We start from the raw sequence: 15,866 nt of genomic DNA, 5'->3' as shown, positions 1-15,866 counted from the left end.
TTTTGTTCTTTTCTTTCTTGCTCTTTTCGTTCTCTTTGCACTGTCCATTGCAATAGTTCTTTGGATTTGGATCCTATTTCTTTCACCTTTTACTTCTTAGCTGCCCTTAGCAAGTTTCATCCATCATCCATTTGAGCTTTTCCTCCCTCTTTTTGCTACAGGAATTCTCTTTTTGCATTCCTCCCTAATAATACCTCTTTGACTCACATTCAGTTGTGATCAGTAATGCAAATATGTTTTTACATGGACTTTTAATTCATCAGGAATGTTATTTAAGCTGTAGTTTGGCACTGCACTTCTGTTAGTGAACTTTTTCAGGTTTACTCTGTTTTTTGATAATGATACTTTGTGATCACTACAACAATCTGCTCCTTGTCTCGTTTTGGCACCAAGAATATAGATTCTCCATCAGCTAATTCCAATTATGTAGTCTGTTTGATTTCTGTATTTGCCATCTGGTGACAGTATAATCATCTGATCAGTTGCCTGAAGTAGATATAAGCAGATGGTGAGCTTCACGATATTCTATGAGTCCTTCTCCTGCTTTGTTTCTGACCCGTAGGCCAAATTCTACATTTGATTCTGCTTTGTTTCCTACTTTTGCATTTCAGTTGTTTATGATTATCAGCATGTCTTGTTTTGGTGTGTTGACAGTTTCCTCTTGAACGGCTGAAACATCTGTGGTTGGAGCATTGACCTGAATAATAGCTATGTTGATAGGTTTTCCAAGAATTCTGATATGGTTCAGTCAGATTTTGCACAATAGACCCTTCCTGTCTGTGCTACGTAATACTTCAGTAATAGAGCTACTCTGCTTCTTCTGAGCTTGTAATTTCCATAATAAACCCTTTGTGTTTGTCTGACTGAAAATGTCCCACTTGAGTCTAGTTTAGTTTGCTCACACTAAATACTGTGTTTAAACATTCCATTCATGCTTTATTGCTTCCAGCTTGCCTCAATTCATATTTCTCATACCATGTTTCAGTTGTATGTAATGTGCAGCATTGGACTTCCCTTTTACATCTGTATATGGCAGCCACTTTCAGTTTTGCTCTAGTTGCATCATTAGTGACAGCGCTATTCGTACTTGTCCTTTGCTCTTCCCCAGTAGCTGATTGCGTGCCTTCTGACCTGGAAGTTCCATCTGGTACTATCTCTTGTTTCATTTTGGATTCTTTCATCATAGGGCTTACAAGGTAAGAAATGTTTAGATATGGTTAACCATGGTCTCCTCCTGTGCAATACTAAACAGAGTTAGCTTGAGCCTCACTGCCTTTGTCTGGGCAAGATCCTCTACCAGTGTTGCCTTCAGTTGCTGCTGCTGCACATTAGTTGCCCATCAGGAGTTTCTCCACCCCCATCTCCATTACAGATCCATTTTCTTTTGCTGATGTGACCATTACTCCTGAAGAAGATGAACGCATCTTAGTCAGATGTCTCAACTTTCACCACTCCACCTTAGGTGGCCCTGCTGGAAACCCAGACTAGTCAGAGCCTGACTTCCTGGCAGCATTGCTCTTGATTTCTCCAACACTCTCGAGCCCCCCACCAAATTAAGATGTATATCCAAAGGGGAATTTTATATATTATTGATGCAAAACAGTTGATAATGTGTCCCATTTTATAAATAATTTGCATCATGTAAGGTTTGCATAAGGAAAGTTACCCCTAAATGAGCACAGCAAATTAGCATTGCCAGGGAGGGTTGTTATGAATGAGCCTCGTTGTTCTTTCCTTGTATGAGGCTTAAGTGACTATCATCCTATAAATTTCATGGCATTTTGGTCTATTGTTTACACATTCCCACCACCACTCACCCATTATGTATTGTATCAGCACTGCCCAACCTGGTGGTATCCTCCTAAGTTTTTTGGCTACAGATCTAATACACCTCAGACCATTATCTATGCTTGGGACTGAAGGCAGTTGTAACCCAAATATCTGGAAAACAACAGGTTTGGGAAGGATGGTCTACCTGCCAATGGTGGATTATATTTTATGTATCTAACAAAGTGAGATCTAGTGCACAGGAGCTTATGCAACACAATGCCAACAACAAAAATCAGTCTTTTGTGCTTTGGGGCTCTTAGTGGTTTTCTGTAAAGAACTATTTTAAGAAAAGTTTAATGAATGGGCCTGCCTAAGCATGATTTGGAATAGTTCTTAGTTTGGTACAGCAAAATTTTCATTGTGCCTGCTCTGAGTAAAGGCATGACCACTGGCACTCACCTGCAGTGATATACCTTGTAAAAGCAGGGTATGTCTGCTTCATTCTCCTGAGTGGGGACTCTTCCACAGCAGGGAAGAGAGAACAGGAATATAATTGTGTCCTTTGGCTTACTAATCTCCTGTCACTTCAAACCAGATGAAGGGTAAGGCTATATGCTGTTCTGCTCCTAGCAGCTGAACAAGTTACTGCAGGCTTCAGCCAACATGGACATACTCAATTAATTACAACCAATTACTGCATTTTAACAAGATAACCCTGAGGCCCACACACTATAGTCCCTTAGTATCCATGCTATGTTTCATGATCTTGGTGTTAGGGCACTGATTAATGAATAGACAAACAGACACACATTCTTTTCTATTGGTATAAACAATTGGTTTTGTTTTATAAATTGAAATTGTTTCAGCTGTTTAGATTGTTTTAAATTGTACATACTGAAATGAAGTGCTTTTTATCTGTATTTCATGATGCATTTTATTTTTGCTTTTGTGTTTTATGAATTGCTGTGAACTGGCCAGAGGTTTTGGCTCTTGGGTGGTACCAAAATGAAATAAATAAATAACATTTTGCAGCTGATAAAACAGACTATACAGAAAAGACACACATTAACATATAGAGGGAGAATGAGAAAGAGAGACGCTATGCTCCAGGTTTCTTCCAATGTTAGTTTTAGAAGATGCAGGTGTCCACATTAGTCATCTTAAGATGTATGAAAATGACATATGGAAACAATAATCTATGCAGCCTCTGGGCCAGCCTTTGCATCTTCTTTTGGAAATAGATGCATATGTTACAATTTCATGAGTCTCAGGCACTGGTAGGAAGACTAATATCTTATGACTAAATAGTAGTACATAGACCTCCCTGTTCCTATAAAACAGAATCTTTACAAGTTCAAGAGTTCATGTAACATGAGGAAAACTGAGGTGATTGTTCTGTTGCATTTCTTTTCTTTTTTTCCTATAAAAGGTTAGAGCACAAATGATTACATAGGAATGCTGAAATCCACTGACTTCACCAGACATGTTTATGTGGTTGAAACGTAGCACGCTGTAGTGGCTGACTTCCAAACTAATTATGTAATTGATGTAAAGTGGCAATGAGAGAGCGTGTTGGCCAGTTCTGCCTCACTTTTGTCCTTTCCAGAAATTGCAGAATTGGAAGAAGCGCACCAAAAGGCAGTCTAGTTGAACCAAGCACTTAATGTGGGAGGGACTGCAGCTCAGGGGCAGAGCACATGCTTTGCCTGCAGAAGGGCCCTGGTACAATCCCCACTCTCTGGGTGAAAACCTTCCTGAAAGCTGGGAGAGCTCCTGACAGTGACAGCCTGACTCAGTACAAGGCAGCTTTCTCCGCTCCTAATCCTGGTCCACTAAGAGTGCCAGACCTTGACAAGTGTCCCTTCCCACAGACTGACCAATGCAATTCAGAATAGTGTGCCAAGAAGAGAGACGCCTCAAGTAAGTAATTATATGGCATAAGAAGATCCAGATAACTTGAAAAAGCCAAGCTACACTGCCTGTGCCCGCTCCTTGCTTCTTCTTGGATCTGCCTTACAGCTTTTACAAATCCTGGGATCTTTTTTATGATGGCTTTGAAAAGTTGTTGATACTTTGAGGTCTGTTCTCTAATTTGCAGTCTTGAATTTTAATTCTGCCATTACAGAGGTTCACATTCCCTGTGATATATGAAATATATGCATGGAATAAGTGTCTGCTTGCATTATAATTTGGTTTCATAAGGACATGCCAACAATTGGGCATTCTCATTCTTATATTTCATGGAATATTAATAGTAGTATGGCACTAAAATGTGGAAGCCTTCAGTTAATAAATTAGATTGTAATGCAATATATAGTTCTAGTTGTATTTCTGTGCACATTTACTTGGGAGTAAGACAACTGTATACAATGTGACTTGATTAGAACTGTACAATAAAACACCTCAAAAGTGACTTTATTCAACACTGCATGAAATCTTTTAATTTAGGGTATGTTTGAACTTTGTTAATTTTAAACATGATCTTAATTTATCGTTTATCTTTTGCTAAATGTTTAATGATCATTATGAGGTTCTGCATGACAAGAAAATAACATTTGAAGCCTTTCTAAATTTAACTTACAGAGCTTTTTAAAACATGTCAGGGCAGGCAAATTAAGGAAACAGAAAATGGTTCCACACTGTGTAATTATTATGAAAGTAGGACATGGGTCAAATTGATTTGAGTTGTTCAGATACCTACTCTGCTGTGTTAGTCACTAGGTGAACCTTCTCACTCTAGCTAATATTACAGCTTCTAGCAAAGCACTTTAAAAAAGACAACATCATGTACACCATCATTCCCTGGAGGAAATGGAATGCTTTTTTGAATGATTTTCCATGAAAAGCTTGGTGTAGATAGAAAAATGAAATAGGATATGTGAGAGGAGACTAGATGAAGCCCTTCCCCATGAAATTGACATTGTTACATGAACAAAGAAGGTTTTTATTTGGTGGAGATGATTCATGCCTGAATACTGTCAGCAGCAACAGGTAACGGCATTTTAATTACTTAATTATACTGAATACATATGCTGCCCTTCAATATTTGGTAGAAGTTAAGGAGTTGCAAATCCCTTTCCTGAAAGTTAGCCAGTTACATAATGAAACATCACTGTTTCAAAATTGTAATGCTGTGACCTGAAATGCCCTAAATTGTAGCAATTCTTTGCAGAAAGTTTAGAGTTTAGAGATATGGGCTAGGTAGTTAAATGTTTGATACAGTGAAATCCCATGCAGGTTTACTCAGAAGTAAGTGCCATTGTGCTCAGTTGTCCTCATTTCCAGGTACATGGTTTTGCAGCCTTGGCTAATAAAATGTGAGTTTTTTGTGGCAACTGTTTTCATGTTTAGAAAAAGTGAATTGGTTTTGTATTGATTTTGTTAGCTGACTAATGTGGTATAATGTTATGATTTAATATTAAAGGGATTTAAAAGGTGGTAGAACTGAAATACATATGACATGCAAATATTGATGCTATTTAATAGTGATTTTGTCTTATATTAAACAATGTAATGTAATAATAGTAATAATAACTGTACCTTGTGAACTGTTTTAAACATTGTATAATTGCAAAAATTGAAGACCTAGTCCAGGCATTTAGCATAAAAAGCTGAAAATTGCAGGATATGTTTATTTCATAGCTGTGATAATTATATCAAAAGCCCTCCAAAAACAAGCTGGGTATGGAAGGAAACCATTAGAAAATGGTGGATTTCATTTTGTTCAGCTAAAAATAGTGATATACCTGAAATTAATAAATGATTTGAATGTTCTTGCAATCAAAATGGTAAGAAGATCAGACAGAACAATTTTAAAAATTTTGAAAATTTAAGTTTTTGGTTGACTTTTCTGTATATCATGACTATCAAGGGACTATATCTAGAAATGTGCAGGTTTTATTTGAAATGTCTGGGCAAAATTATAATTTCACTAGACTTCATAACTATCCATACATCTTCTTGTTATTAAAATACTATTTATTATTTCAAGTGGCTACTATAGTAAAATAGGATCAATCTTTGCTTGTAAGTGGAGTATACCATCCGTTTCAGTATATTGAGAATTCAGAATCAATTTTACCTAGCACACTGCAATTTGACTTCTACAGTGATGCATTTTACTTTAACTGTGTCTTTGCTGTTACTTCAAAAAACTGTCCTTTTATTTCTTGACTCACAGCAATTTTGTGTTGCTTAATAGTAGAGATCACAAGTTGTTGGCATAACTTCCACCATTGGGAGAGTCAACATATGACTTTTCCAGTGTTTCCAGAGCATCTTGTTCAGGATCAATCATATGTACAGGTTGCATGCAAATCCAACACAAGAACCACACATAGAGGACCAGGGAACACCACCTTCAAGTACTCACAGTTGTATTACATCCAGTCTTACAGCTGAATGTCAAAAATGCAGGAAGTGTTCTAGTTCTTTTTCTTGTTTTCACTAGTCACAGACGATCTCCTAGCTTTCACAGTTCCAATGTATGGCCATCAAGTTTACAGTCTCCATTTCTGAAACCCATGAATGAGTTGGAATACACCTCTCTGAAAGCAAGTGTGCTAATAAGATGCCTTGATTCTCATTTCACATTTGTCACAGATTTTATAGCAGGCATGTTATAATAGAAAAGAGGTGGCCTATAGCCAACCTTCTGACAAGTGTTCCACAAGTTACGTCCAAAGTAGCACATTTCAATAAGCACTCCAGTACATATGTAGTATTCTGTGTTTTAGAGTGATTTTGACTGCATTGCTAAGAGCTGAGAGTGTAGGCCTACCTGTCTTCTGGTGTCAAATCCATGTGACCTTCTGTTCCTGTCAGGGATGCTACACTTCTGTTGTTTGTGTCATGTGATACCCATGCTGTAGGAAGACCATCAATTATAGAGTGTGAGGAACAGATAAGGGAGACCTGAGTTTATTCCTGGCTTAGCCCTGAAGCTCACTGAGACCAGTCACTATCTTGAAAAATAACCCATTTCACAGGTGTGTTGCAAAGATAAATGAATAACCCCTTGAATGAGACCTGAGCTCTTAAAACAGAGGCATTTCAAAGGCAATTCAGTCCTCAAAGCCTGATCCTATACAGGCTTAGTCCAATGAAGTTTGTTTCTAAACAGCTGTGCATAGAATTAAAGCCTAATTCTAGAAGAAACTCTGCAGTTTATTCCTGGTTACCTAAAACTAGTTTTGGGATTACTGGGTCTGGGAGCATTTGTGCAACATACTAATCCTCCTGGGAATTTTACCCGTGTATTGCAGGCAAACTTCCCTGTGCCTGACAGATGATCACACACAGTGGGAAGCTGTACTCTCCCCACCTCCCTCATCCTGCTGCAGAATCCCAGGTGATACTGCAGGAATGCCACGTATTGAGGGAACAGGGTTATATGGCCAAAAGCTGGTACAGTGCATCTACTCACAGAGTGAGACTGCTCAGCATTGGTAGAAGTGAGGGTGGGGAGACAAGAGGTTGAGAAGGAATGGGCCACCTTGTACCTAGCATGAAGATCAGGAAAGGTGCCGCTCACTGGCAGACAGAATTGAACCCTTTCCAGCCCAACTCTTGAGCAGGAATCAGGCTCAGAGGGAGGGTGATTCTGTGGGACGGGGCATATACAGTTGGCTTTTTCCAGGTGGAGGCCTGGCTGAATGTACCACCTTGGCTCACAGTTCCTGGCCAGAGCAGCAATGTTTTTTTGACACTCTGGACACGTTCTCTTAATGTTTGACATGACTGTGCTAGCCATGATGAGTTAATTCAGCTATAGAACACGTGCTGGCTTCGAACAACAGGTTAACCCCCTGTGGCTTATAAACCACAGTAGGTTATCATATCATGCAAACCCAGTCACCATGTCCACGGCCAAGCTGGCAGTTTGTAATGAGATGGAATGGGCAAGGTTAATATGCCTTTGCTTTCATTCATATCAAGATATTGATAAAGAGCTGATGATGCAAGCACATAGATCACTTTAACTTGAAGGCTATTTTTTTCCCAAAATGGTCTCTATGTTGAGATAGTATTTTCTTACTTAAATGCAGCAAATCATGTGATTAATATGCATCAGCATTTGTATATTGTGAAAAGTAATGTAATTATTTTTGCATATTTCTTTAGCAGACTCATGCAAGTAAAGAATTGGAAGAACAGTTGCGGTCTGTTTCCAGTGTCGATGAACTCATGACAGTACTTTATCCAGAATACTGGAAAATGTTCAAATGTCAGTTGAGAAAAGGGAGCTGGCAACATAATAGGGAACAACCCAGCTTCGATGCAAGATCAGAGGATTCAAATCCAATAAAATTTGCTGCAGTACATTACAATGCAGAGATCTTGAAAAGTAAGTGTTGTAAATTTAATGTATACCAAATACTGTAAACCAAGATGTTAGAGTATATCAGTTCTGTCAAATATATTTTAAAATTTAAGCACTGAAAACAAAACTGAGACATATCATATTAAGGCATGATTTAGTATATTCAGAATGCCAAACCTCATTAATAACAAGAACTACAGTAAGCATTTAGAGTTTTTCAACCATCTTTTACAGTTACTGTAATAAATAGGGATGCATTGGGGCACTGTATCTGAATGCCTATTGATTCAGTTCAAGCATGGGCTTTTGAAGGACTGGACAAAAGGCAGGGGAGACAAGGAAGGGAGTCTAAGTCAAGAAAAAGCAGACAGAATTTAAAGGAAACAGGTTAATTTCTAATGCATATTTTGGTAGTGTGCCTCACCAATCATTTATACCAGAGAACTGGGGAGAAGCAGAAACTGGTGTCAAAATCAGTTGGCCATCATTGATACCTAAGAGTCATTTGGGCAAGATCTAGGCAATTTGACAGTTCCAGCTCCTGGTGCAATCCTGGGTGATTAATTTATTGACAGCTTTCCACCTAATCTAGTTGTAGGATGTAGCATCCTGTTCCACTTTGGGAACAGGACTTTAGACTTGTGGAAAATGTCCAACAAAAAATGTTTGGAAGTAGGCCTGCCTGCATATTATTTTCATTGTGGCCCTGCACTTTTTCTTTGAGGGGTAGGGTAGGAGAGGAATAGTCTTTCTTCAAGCACATGGTGCGGTACTTCAGCAAAGCACCACTGGGGAACTTCCTGTAGCTCAAGTCCAGGAGCTTCTGTCCAAGAGCCACCACCACCACCCACTTGACAGGGAAGATTATCCCCTTCACACTTGCCTTTAGAGATAGCCCAACTCACAGGGTACTTAATAAACCTCATCTCGAGAGCCAGAAGATGTGCATCCTGAACATTTTTGGTAACTGAAAATGAACTATGCAAATGAAGCTAATTTGCATTATTTTTTTCCAATGAAACTGAAGATCTACCTAAGCAAATAACCCCACACAAATTGACCTCATTTGCATTGGAATAATTTCCCATTCAAAATCTTGTGGAAAACAATATTCACAGATAGTTGCTGATCCCTTGATACTCCTTCTTTAGTCTCTGAGGTTATTCTCTGATGGACCTTTTCTCTGAATGCACTCAGTTCTGCAGAGGAGCTCCATCTCAGTAATCAATTTCTTATTGTAATATATTGTCCCTGATTTCTCTATTTCTCCTTCTGTACATCTTCCTTCTATTTCCCATCACTGCAAAAGTGCTACACAACAGAACAAATACATCTTCATTGCACTTTAGTGACTATGACAACAGAGATTCACCAAACTTAGCACAGTAATTCTGAGACCTCTTAGCTCAGAATGAGTCAAGTCCTCCACTACAATGAACCTAATTGCCTAAAGAATCAAGCTTTCTTACAAACCTTTGCAAAGCTCCATTATATCCTTCCACAAGGGGTGTCTATACAGTGAAGTGAACTGACTTCTTATGACTTTACAAATGCAATTCTTCATAAGTTATATTCTTAACTTGTAAGTTCAAGTTCTAACTGGTTTTTCTGTCTGGGTTCATTGGGTAAAGGTTTTTGCATCTCCTCCTCCTAATGAAGAACAGTCACTGTTTGTTCATCCATTCATCAACTGCTTTGGTAAAAGTCTTAACAATTTACATCCTTCAGAATGTCTATTCCTGAAATTGTCTTTGGTCTTTATTCAGCTTGTATGAAATTCTTGATCTCATGCCTATGTGTGATATGTCTTCTGTTTATTAACGTATTTTTGATGGCCATTACATTGGCAAAGACACTGAATAAACTGTGTACTATACATTCTAGTCCATCTGATTTGTTTGTTAATGAGCTCAAGAAATTGCTATTCCCCATATGTTATCCATTGGCTCAGATCAATATATGAACTGGTTCCTTTCATATCAATCAGAAATTGATTTTTCCAATCTTTGTGAACCTCAAAGGTAATGCTGAGTATACTGTCTGTACATGTACTGTCTGTACATGGAGCCTTGGTTTTCTGTCTGTACAGAACTACCTTCCTTACACCATAAACTTTTCCTGTGTTGTGGGGATCAATCTGAAAAAGGTTTTAGGGCTTTCCTCTTAGCAGCTGCCATACTGGATTTTTTCCATTATTAAACTGTTTCGCAATGTAGCAAATCAACCTCTCATGTGCATTATTAGAGAGCTTTATACTAGAAATAGTCACCTTTTTGTATTTCATTTACCAGAACTCATCAAAGTGAATCCATTAACTGTCCTGCCTACTATAATGAAGTGTTATGTTTTGGAAGTGACAGTAAGCACTGACAGAGAGAGCTGTCCTCAGCAGCTTTCCTCCAAAAGAACACCAGCATTTTCCTCTAAATATGTCAGTTGCCAGTCTTCGATACATGTGCCTGTTCAGAGTCTATGAAAAAGAAAGGTTGCTTAACTCTAAGTGATGTTCTTCAGACATTCATCTGTGAAGTCCCACAAACTAGCCTCCTTTGCCTCTGCAAGTACCTCCTTTTTTGAGGGAGATACTGTTGAGAGACATTCTCACAATAACCAACTGAGTAGTAAGTACATGTCCTGACCCTTGAGGAGGGTATCTCCCTTTGAGAGTAGGGGCACTCAAACCTTTTAGGCTTGAGCTCCATAAAGTTCCAGGATGGTAAGTAACATGTTTTCTCTGAAGTCATGGCTTTTTTCATCTAATCTGTCTTCATGATTGTTGAAACTTTGTTAAGGACCATTTATAATCACTTCTAAATGCTAGAGGTAAGCAAGTATTTGGTTGGTTGTTTCCAATGAACATTCTGTCCTTCACCTCTGAAGTTCCAGACCGTATGTACCTTTCCTATTTACATTCCTTGCTTGATTTTTCATCTCTCAGATTCCAACTTGACTTTAATTCCTGTGGACTATCTTCTGACAGTCCTCCCAAGGTATCTGGCTACTGCTGACCAGCTGCTTTCTCAGACTTTACCTCCCTCCTTTTTTAATCCCTTGCTTCTTGGGCTTCAACTAATTTTCAGGGAGTCTGATTTTGAACTATTAAAAAAAACCAACTTCTTTATAACCTATGAGCTTTCCCTGTAACTTGGCAGGTATTGATAATGAGTGGAGAAAAACTCAATGCATGCCACGTGAGGTATGTGTAGATGTGGGGAAGGAATCTGGAGCAACAACAAACATCTTCTTTAAACCTCCATGTGTGTCCATCTACAGATGTGGAGGTTGCTGCAATAGTGAAGGGCTGCAGTGCATGAATATCAGCACAAGCTACATCAGCAAAACGGTAGGTTGTTACCACAGATGCATTCTGAGTTTGTTCCTAAGTATATCCGGTGTTAAAACAAAATATGCTGTTCCACTGTTCAATTGTAAAATATAATATTTCTTCTAGAATTGTTATGTGCTTTGTATTAGCAGAATGATATACAGGGAGCTAAATAAGTGACATGAGTTGAGAAGGGAAAATAATACTATTTTACAGGTAAAAACTATTTAGCACAATCTGAAATATTGTGAAAAATATTTCAAATTTTGCTAAATAGTAGCATGACTGGCAAACTTCAAGGCAGTTTAACACTGCAGGAAAATAAAAAGTTTAGTGTCCTTTCCCAAGAAGAACTAGTGTGATATAAAGCAGCAAATAGCCATGGACTAAATACTGAAATTTGAAAGCAATTATTTTGAGCAAGGGCAAAACCAAATGAACAGAGACCTAAGACTAATTCAACATATCAAATAATTGACTGACAACTCAAATAATCAGAGGACCCAAGTGCTTCAAGCCAGTTTTCCCCAGATCCCTTGCATCCACCCTGCTTAAAAGATCGTGTGGGCAGCTGGTCTGCCACCATGTGCACAGTGTGCTGGACTGGATGGACCTCTGGTCTGATCCAGCATAGCTTTTGTCATGTTCTTAGATCCTGCTTTTGGGTTGCATATAGTTATTTTGTAGGCCACTATGGGATACAAGATACTGGGCAAAATAACATTGAGCTGATTCACCATGTCTCTTCCAGGGTTTTTATATTTTAGCAAGAGGACTAGTCCAGCTTGAAAGTGGCTAGTCACATACATTCTCACATGCATTTGAACAACAGTATTTAGTACAACTCTCAGAATTCATCAGCCAGATAAACTTTTTTGGTCCTATTGGTCTCAGTGGAATCACTGACCTCAAGCATTCCCACAGATAGAGGTAGTCAACCTGGGTAAATTACATAGAAGAATAAATATCAGGTTGTGTGCACCTTTTTGGGAGGGGGGCTGAATCTCTCAGATAGCAACTTTAATTAATCATTTTTAATTTTGATCTGGAAAGCCTAATTCTGCACAGTGCAACTTAAAACAAAATTTGGTCTATTCTAGCTTATAGTATTATTTTAGGAAGAGATCATGAAAAACAGAAATTTGTTACAAAGGCTTAAACCAGCAAAATATGAAGAAATTATATGGAAGGGATAAAAAAAGGAAAAGCTGACAAGAGCCCCAGTCTAGAAAGTTATCTTCAACATTTCACACAATCGCTCTTTGACACAGGAAAACAGTTCCTACCAGGTAACATATGCTGATGTGTACTACTATCTGCATCATGGATAAGCTTAAGAATGTTGAGGATTGGGTTCCACCTTTGATAGCCTTCAGCACCCAGTATCCCCAGGCAGTCTCTCATCCAAGTACTAACCAGGCCTTATCCTGCTTAGCTTCCGAGATCAGGCAAAATTAGTCTGTCCAGGGTGCTATGTTTGTAGGCTATGTAATAACATACAGCAGTGGTCATTTGCACATTCACCTCAATGTCTTCTTTTCCATAATCCTATGGAGGTTTAGGGAAAAAAAAAATGCCTCCCAGCATTCCCTGGCCAACATGATTTCTTCTGTCTAATCAAGAGTAAATAATGCCCCTTGCCACATTCAGTAGTATCAGCCTATCCAGATGAAAAGCAAACATTTGGAAATGCCATGTATACAAACAATTCATGAGATTACAAACCTCTATACAAAGCCTTACTATACACAGCACTAAAAGCAAATTTATTTCTGGATATGGGAAGAGATGTGCATCTTTAAATAAAGAATTCCACACTGCCTGCTTTTGTTCTGTTTTGGCAGCAGTCATAATCAAAATATAATTAAGAGTAATGGTGAAACAATGTCTCACTACAAAATCTCACTGCTTAAATACAACTTGTTGGCCTGTTTAAAAAATTCCTTTCTATATTAGTCATCAAGTAATCATCAAATGTTAAAAGGTAGCAATAATTTCAACAAATTGGTTTCAAAGCATTTTACATGCAAACCGTGTGAAGAAGAGTGTTTACAGGATGAATTAACATGATTGATTGAATTACAGACATTGATAATTATGATTGAGTAGTTAGTAAGTAATTTAATAAATAAATTACTGCAGTGATTCCAGTAGAATTTTATTACAATTAACTTATGTTTTGTTGACACCACTTGCAGCAATATTCATCCCACCTTTATTAGCAGTAGTAGTAGCAGCACACTCAGAACTAATGAGACTGCATTGCTGGAAATCCCATTGAGCTCAAGCCAGGCTTACTTCTCACTATGCATAGGATTGCACTGTACAGTGTCTTCTAAAGCTGCACTCCTGTGCATGCTTTCTGGCAGAATTATATCCCATTGAATGTAATCGGATATATTTTCCACAAAAGCAAGCATAAGACTCCATGTTCACTATAAGTTGACAATGCTAGGCTTCTGTGTTATTAGTTAGAAATGAATGCTAGTAAATGCATGACCACTGAGTTATTTGGCCATGAAGCAATTCCATATGGAATTAAACGTTTGCTTTTTTTAACAGAGGCAATATTAATGAGATATAGGTAAGCTGATGCAGTACCTCTAGCAAAGCCTCACACAAACAGTAATAACAATAAGCAGGCTACTATATATTTTGAACTACTTTGCATATATTATCTTATTCTTTCACTAGACCTATAACGAAGGTTAGCATTATTTCCATGCTGCAGATGCATGAATGGCTGAAAAGTGTAGTTTTCTAAAGTTGCCAATTAAATTCATGGCAAAGATGAGATCTCAGCCACCACACTACAGTAGCCCTTTCAAAACCATTCATGTACTTCTTACTCTTGCATATAGGAAGCAGAACTGAGGGACAGAGAAAGATGGAAGCATAGCACAAGAAGTAACATATCGGCCTATGTGTACTTTAAGATCAGCAAGAGAGGCCCCTGTGAAAGAAGTTTTCCTCCAAGGGTCTTCAGACCCCATCACTGCAGGCCTTCATGAAGGTCCTGAAAACAGACTACTTTACGCTGGCTTTTGCCTAATTATGACTTAGCAGACTGCATTGCAGCTGCACTTGTCAGTTGTAATTTTTATTTTATGCTAGTATTTGTTCTTTGAGTTTTTGCTACCGTTGCCGATTATATTGTCACCTTAGGCAGATCCAGGTAGTCAAATAAATGTGCAAAGGGCTGTATATCTGATTCCTCAAATGGTTGGCATACTTGTTTTATTACACAGTTGCATTCAAATGTGCTATGTGTTCCTTCTTTGTTGCAAATCTATATTTTAGTCTATATTTCAACCTGTAGCAAAATCAATGAAATCATTAGTTATTACAAAGGAAAATATACATTGTGGCTCTTTATTTAAGAGGCAGGAAGTATGCTTGGTAAACTCTTGCAAAGACAGCACTATCTGTCGTATTCTCTACTGGGATTAGTAAACTTCCAAACAAATTAAGTAAACAAATAAATAAATAAACTGGTATCAATACCCTTCACAGCCCAGTAATGTTACTTTCTGTGAATATACACCTAATCATGTGAGGAATTTAAAACTGCATAGAGACAGTATTTTTGTCAGAATTTCAGGCTGGTTGGCACAGGTGCATGTTTATCCCTGGACCTATGCAGTATTCAGTGATGACTTGGATGTGTACTTGAGCCGTCACAAATAGGATATCACAGACAGAATTGCTACTTTTCAGTGAATTCACTCATTTAGCTGCAAGTCATCAAAGGTACGATAGTGTGGAGAAATCAAGTAATGTACATATTTGTGTGAACAAGTCCTAAAAATTCCAATATTAAATTGAATATTAGATTATATATTATCATAATCATCACTGTGAAGAAAAGCCAGCCCAGCTCTTGTGGTTCTCTTATACTCTAAAGTAGGGAAGAAGAAGAAATTAGTTTGGTTCAATATATGAACCAAGCCACCCTGACAACTTATGGCTTGTTATAAAGCATGTTAAACCCAGAATGGATTGCTGTGTCATACAAATCAGGGAAATGGGCTGCAATAAGTAACTAGTGAGCCATCAGGCAGGGCAGGAAAAGAAACCTTTGCCACTCTTGGTAATGTTGCCCAGGGACAGTCACGCCACTGATGACCAAGCAACACTTTGGAGCAACCATCCCTGGCTCTTCATCCACTTTTTAAATTTTTCAGGGAGAGGCAGAAATGCATTTCAGTTGTGGGGTGGAGGGCAAAGGTTCATAGTCCATAATATGGATTCTCATCTGGCCAGTGTCCTAGTAAATAGCCTGAAGTGCCTGATCCTGCCTAATCTTAGAAGCTGGTTCTTGGAAGATCCTGGCAAAAATCTGGATGGGTGACTTAAATGCTGTGGACTGCCCAGAGAGCTTCAGCTACAGGTGGTAGAAACATAATAATGGTAATAATAACAATTTGATGATGATGATGCTGTGTCTGC

At 38.3% G+C, this 15,866-nt stretch overlaps 1 protein-coding gene across 4 annotated transcripts in view; it reads left to right on the top strand.

The window, feature by feature from the left end:
* Positions 1 to 15,866, top strand: part of LOC123023708 (vascular endothelial growth factor C-like) — a 63,029-nt gene that overhangs the window by 29,529 nt on the left and 17,634 nt on the right. The window contains exons 1-4 of one of the 4 annotated variants that reach the window (XM_044430639.1): positions 452 to 1,196; positions 3,642 to 3,690; positions 7,894 to 8,116; positions 11,245 to 11,435. In XM_044430639.1, the coding sequence (XP_044286574.1) occupies positions 1,030 to 1,196; positions 3,642 to 3,690; positions 7,894 to 8,116; positions 11,245 to 11,435 (630 nt within the window). In that variant the 5' untranslated portion in view covers positions 452 to 1,029. Of the gene's footprint in view, positions 1 to 451; positions 1,197 to 3,641; positions 3,691 to 7,042; positions 7,121 to 7,893; positions 8,117 to 11,244; positions 11,436 to 15,866 lie in introns of those variants that run through there. The other 3 variants (XM_044430642.1, XM_044430641.1, XM_044430640.1) reach the window with 3 other exon arrangements.

This window comes from Varanus komodoensis, unplaced genomic scaffold, assembly GCF_004798865.1.
Source record: "Varanus komodoensis strain SLA01 unplaced genomic scaffold, ASM479886v1 scaffold21, whole genome shotgun sequence".
Lineage (NCBI taxonomy): Eukaryota > Metazoa > Chordata > Lepidosauria > Squamata > Varanidae > Varanus > Varanus komodoensis.
Note: the sequence above shows the minus strand (reverse complement) of the source record. Positions and strands in the feature narration are given on the sequence as shown.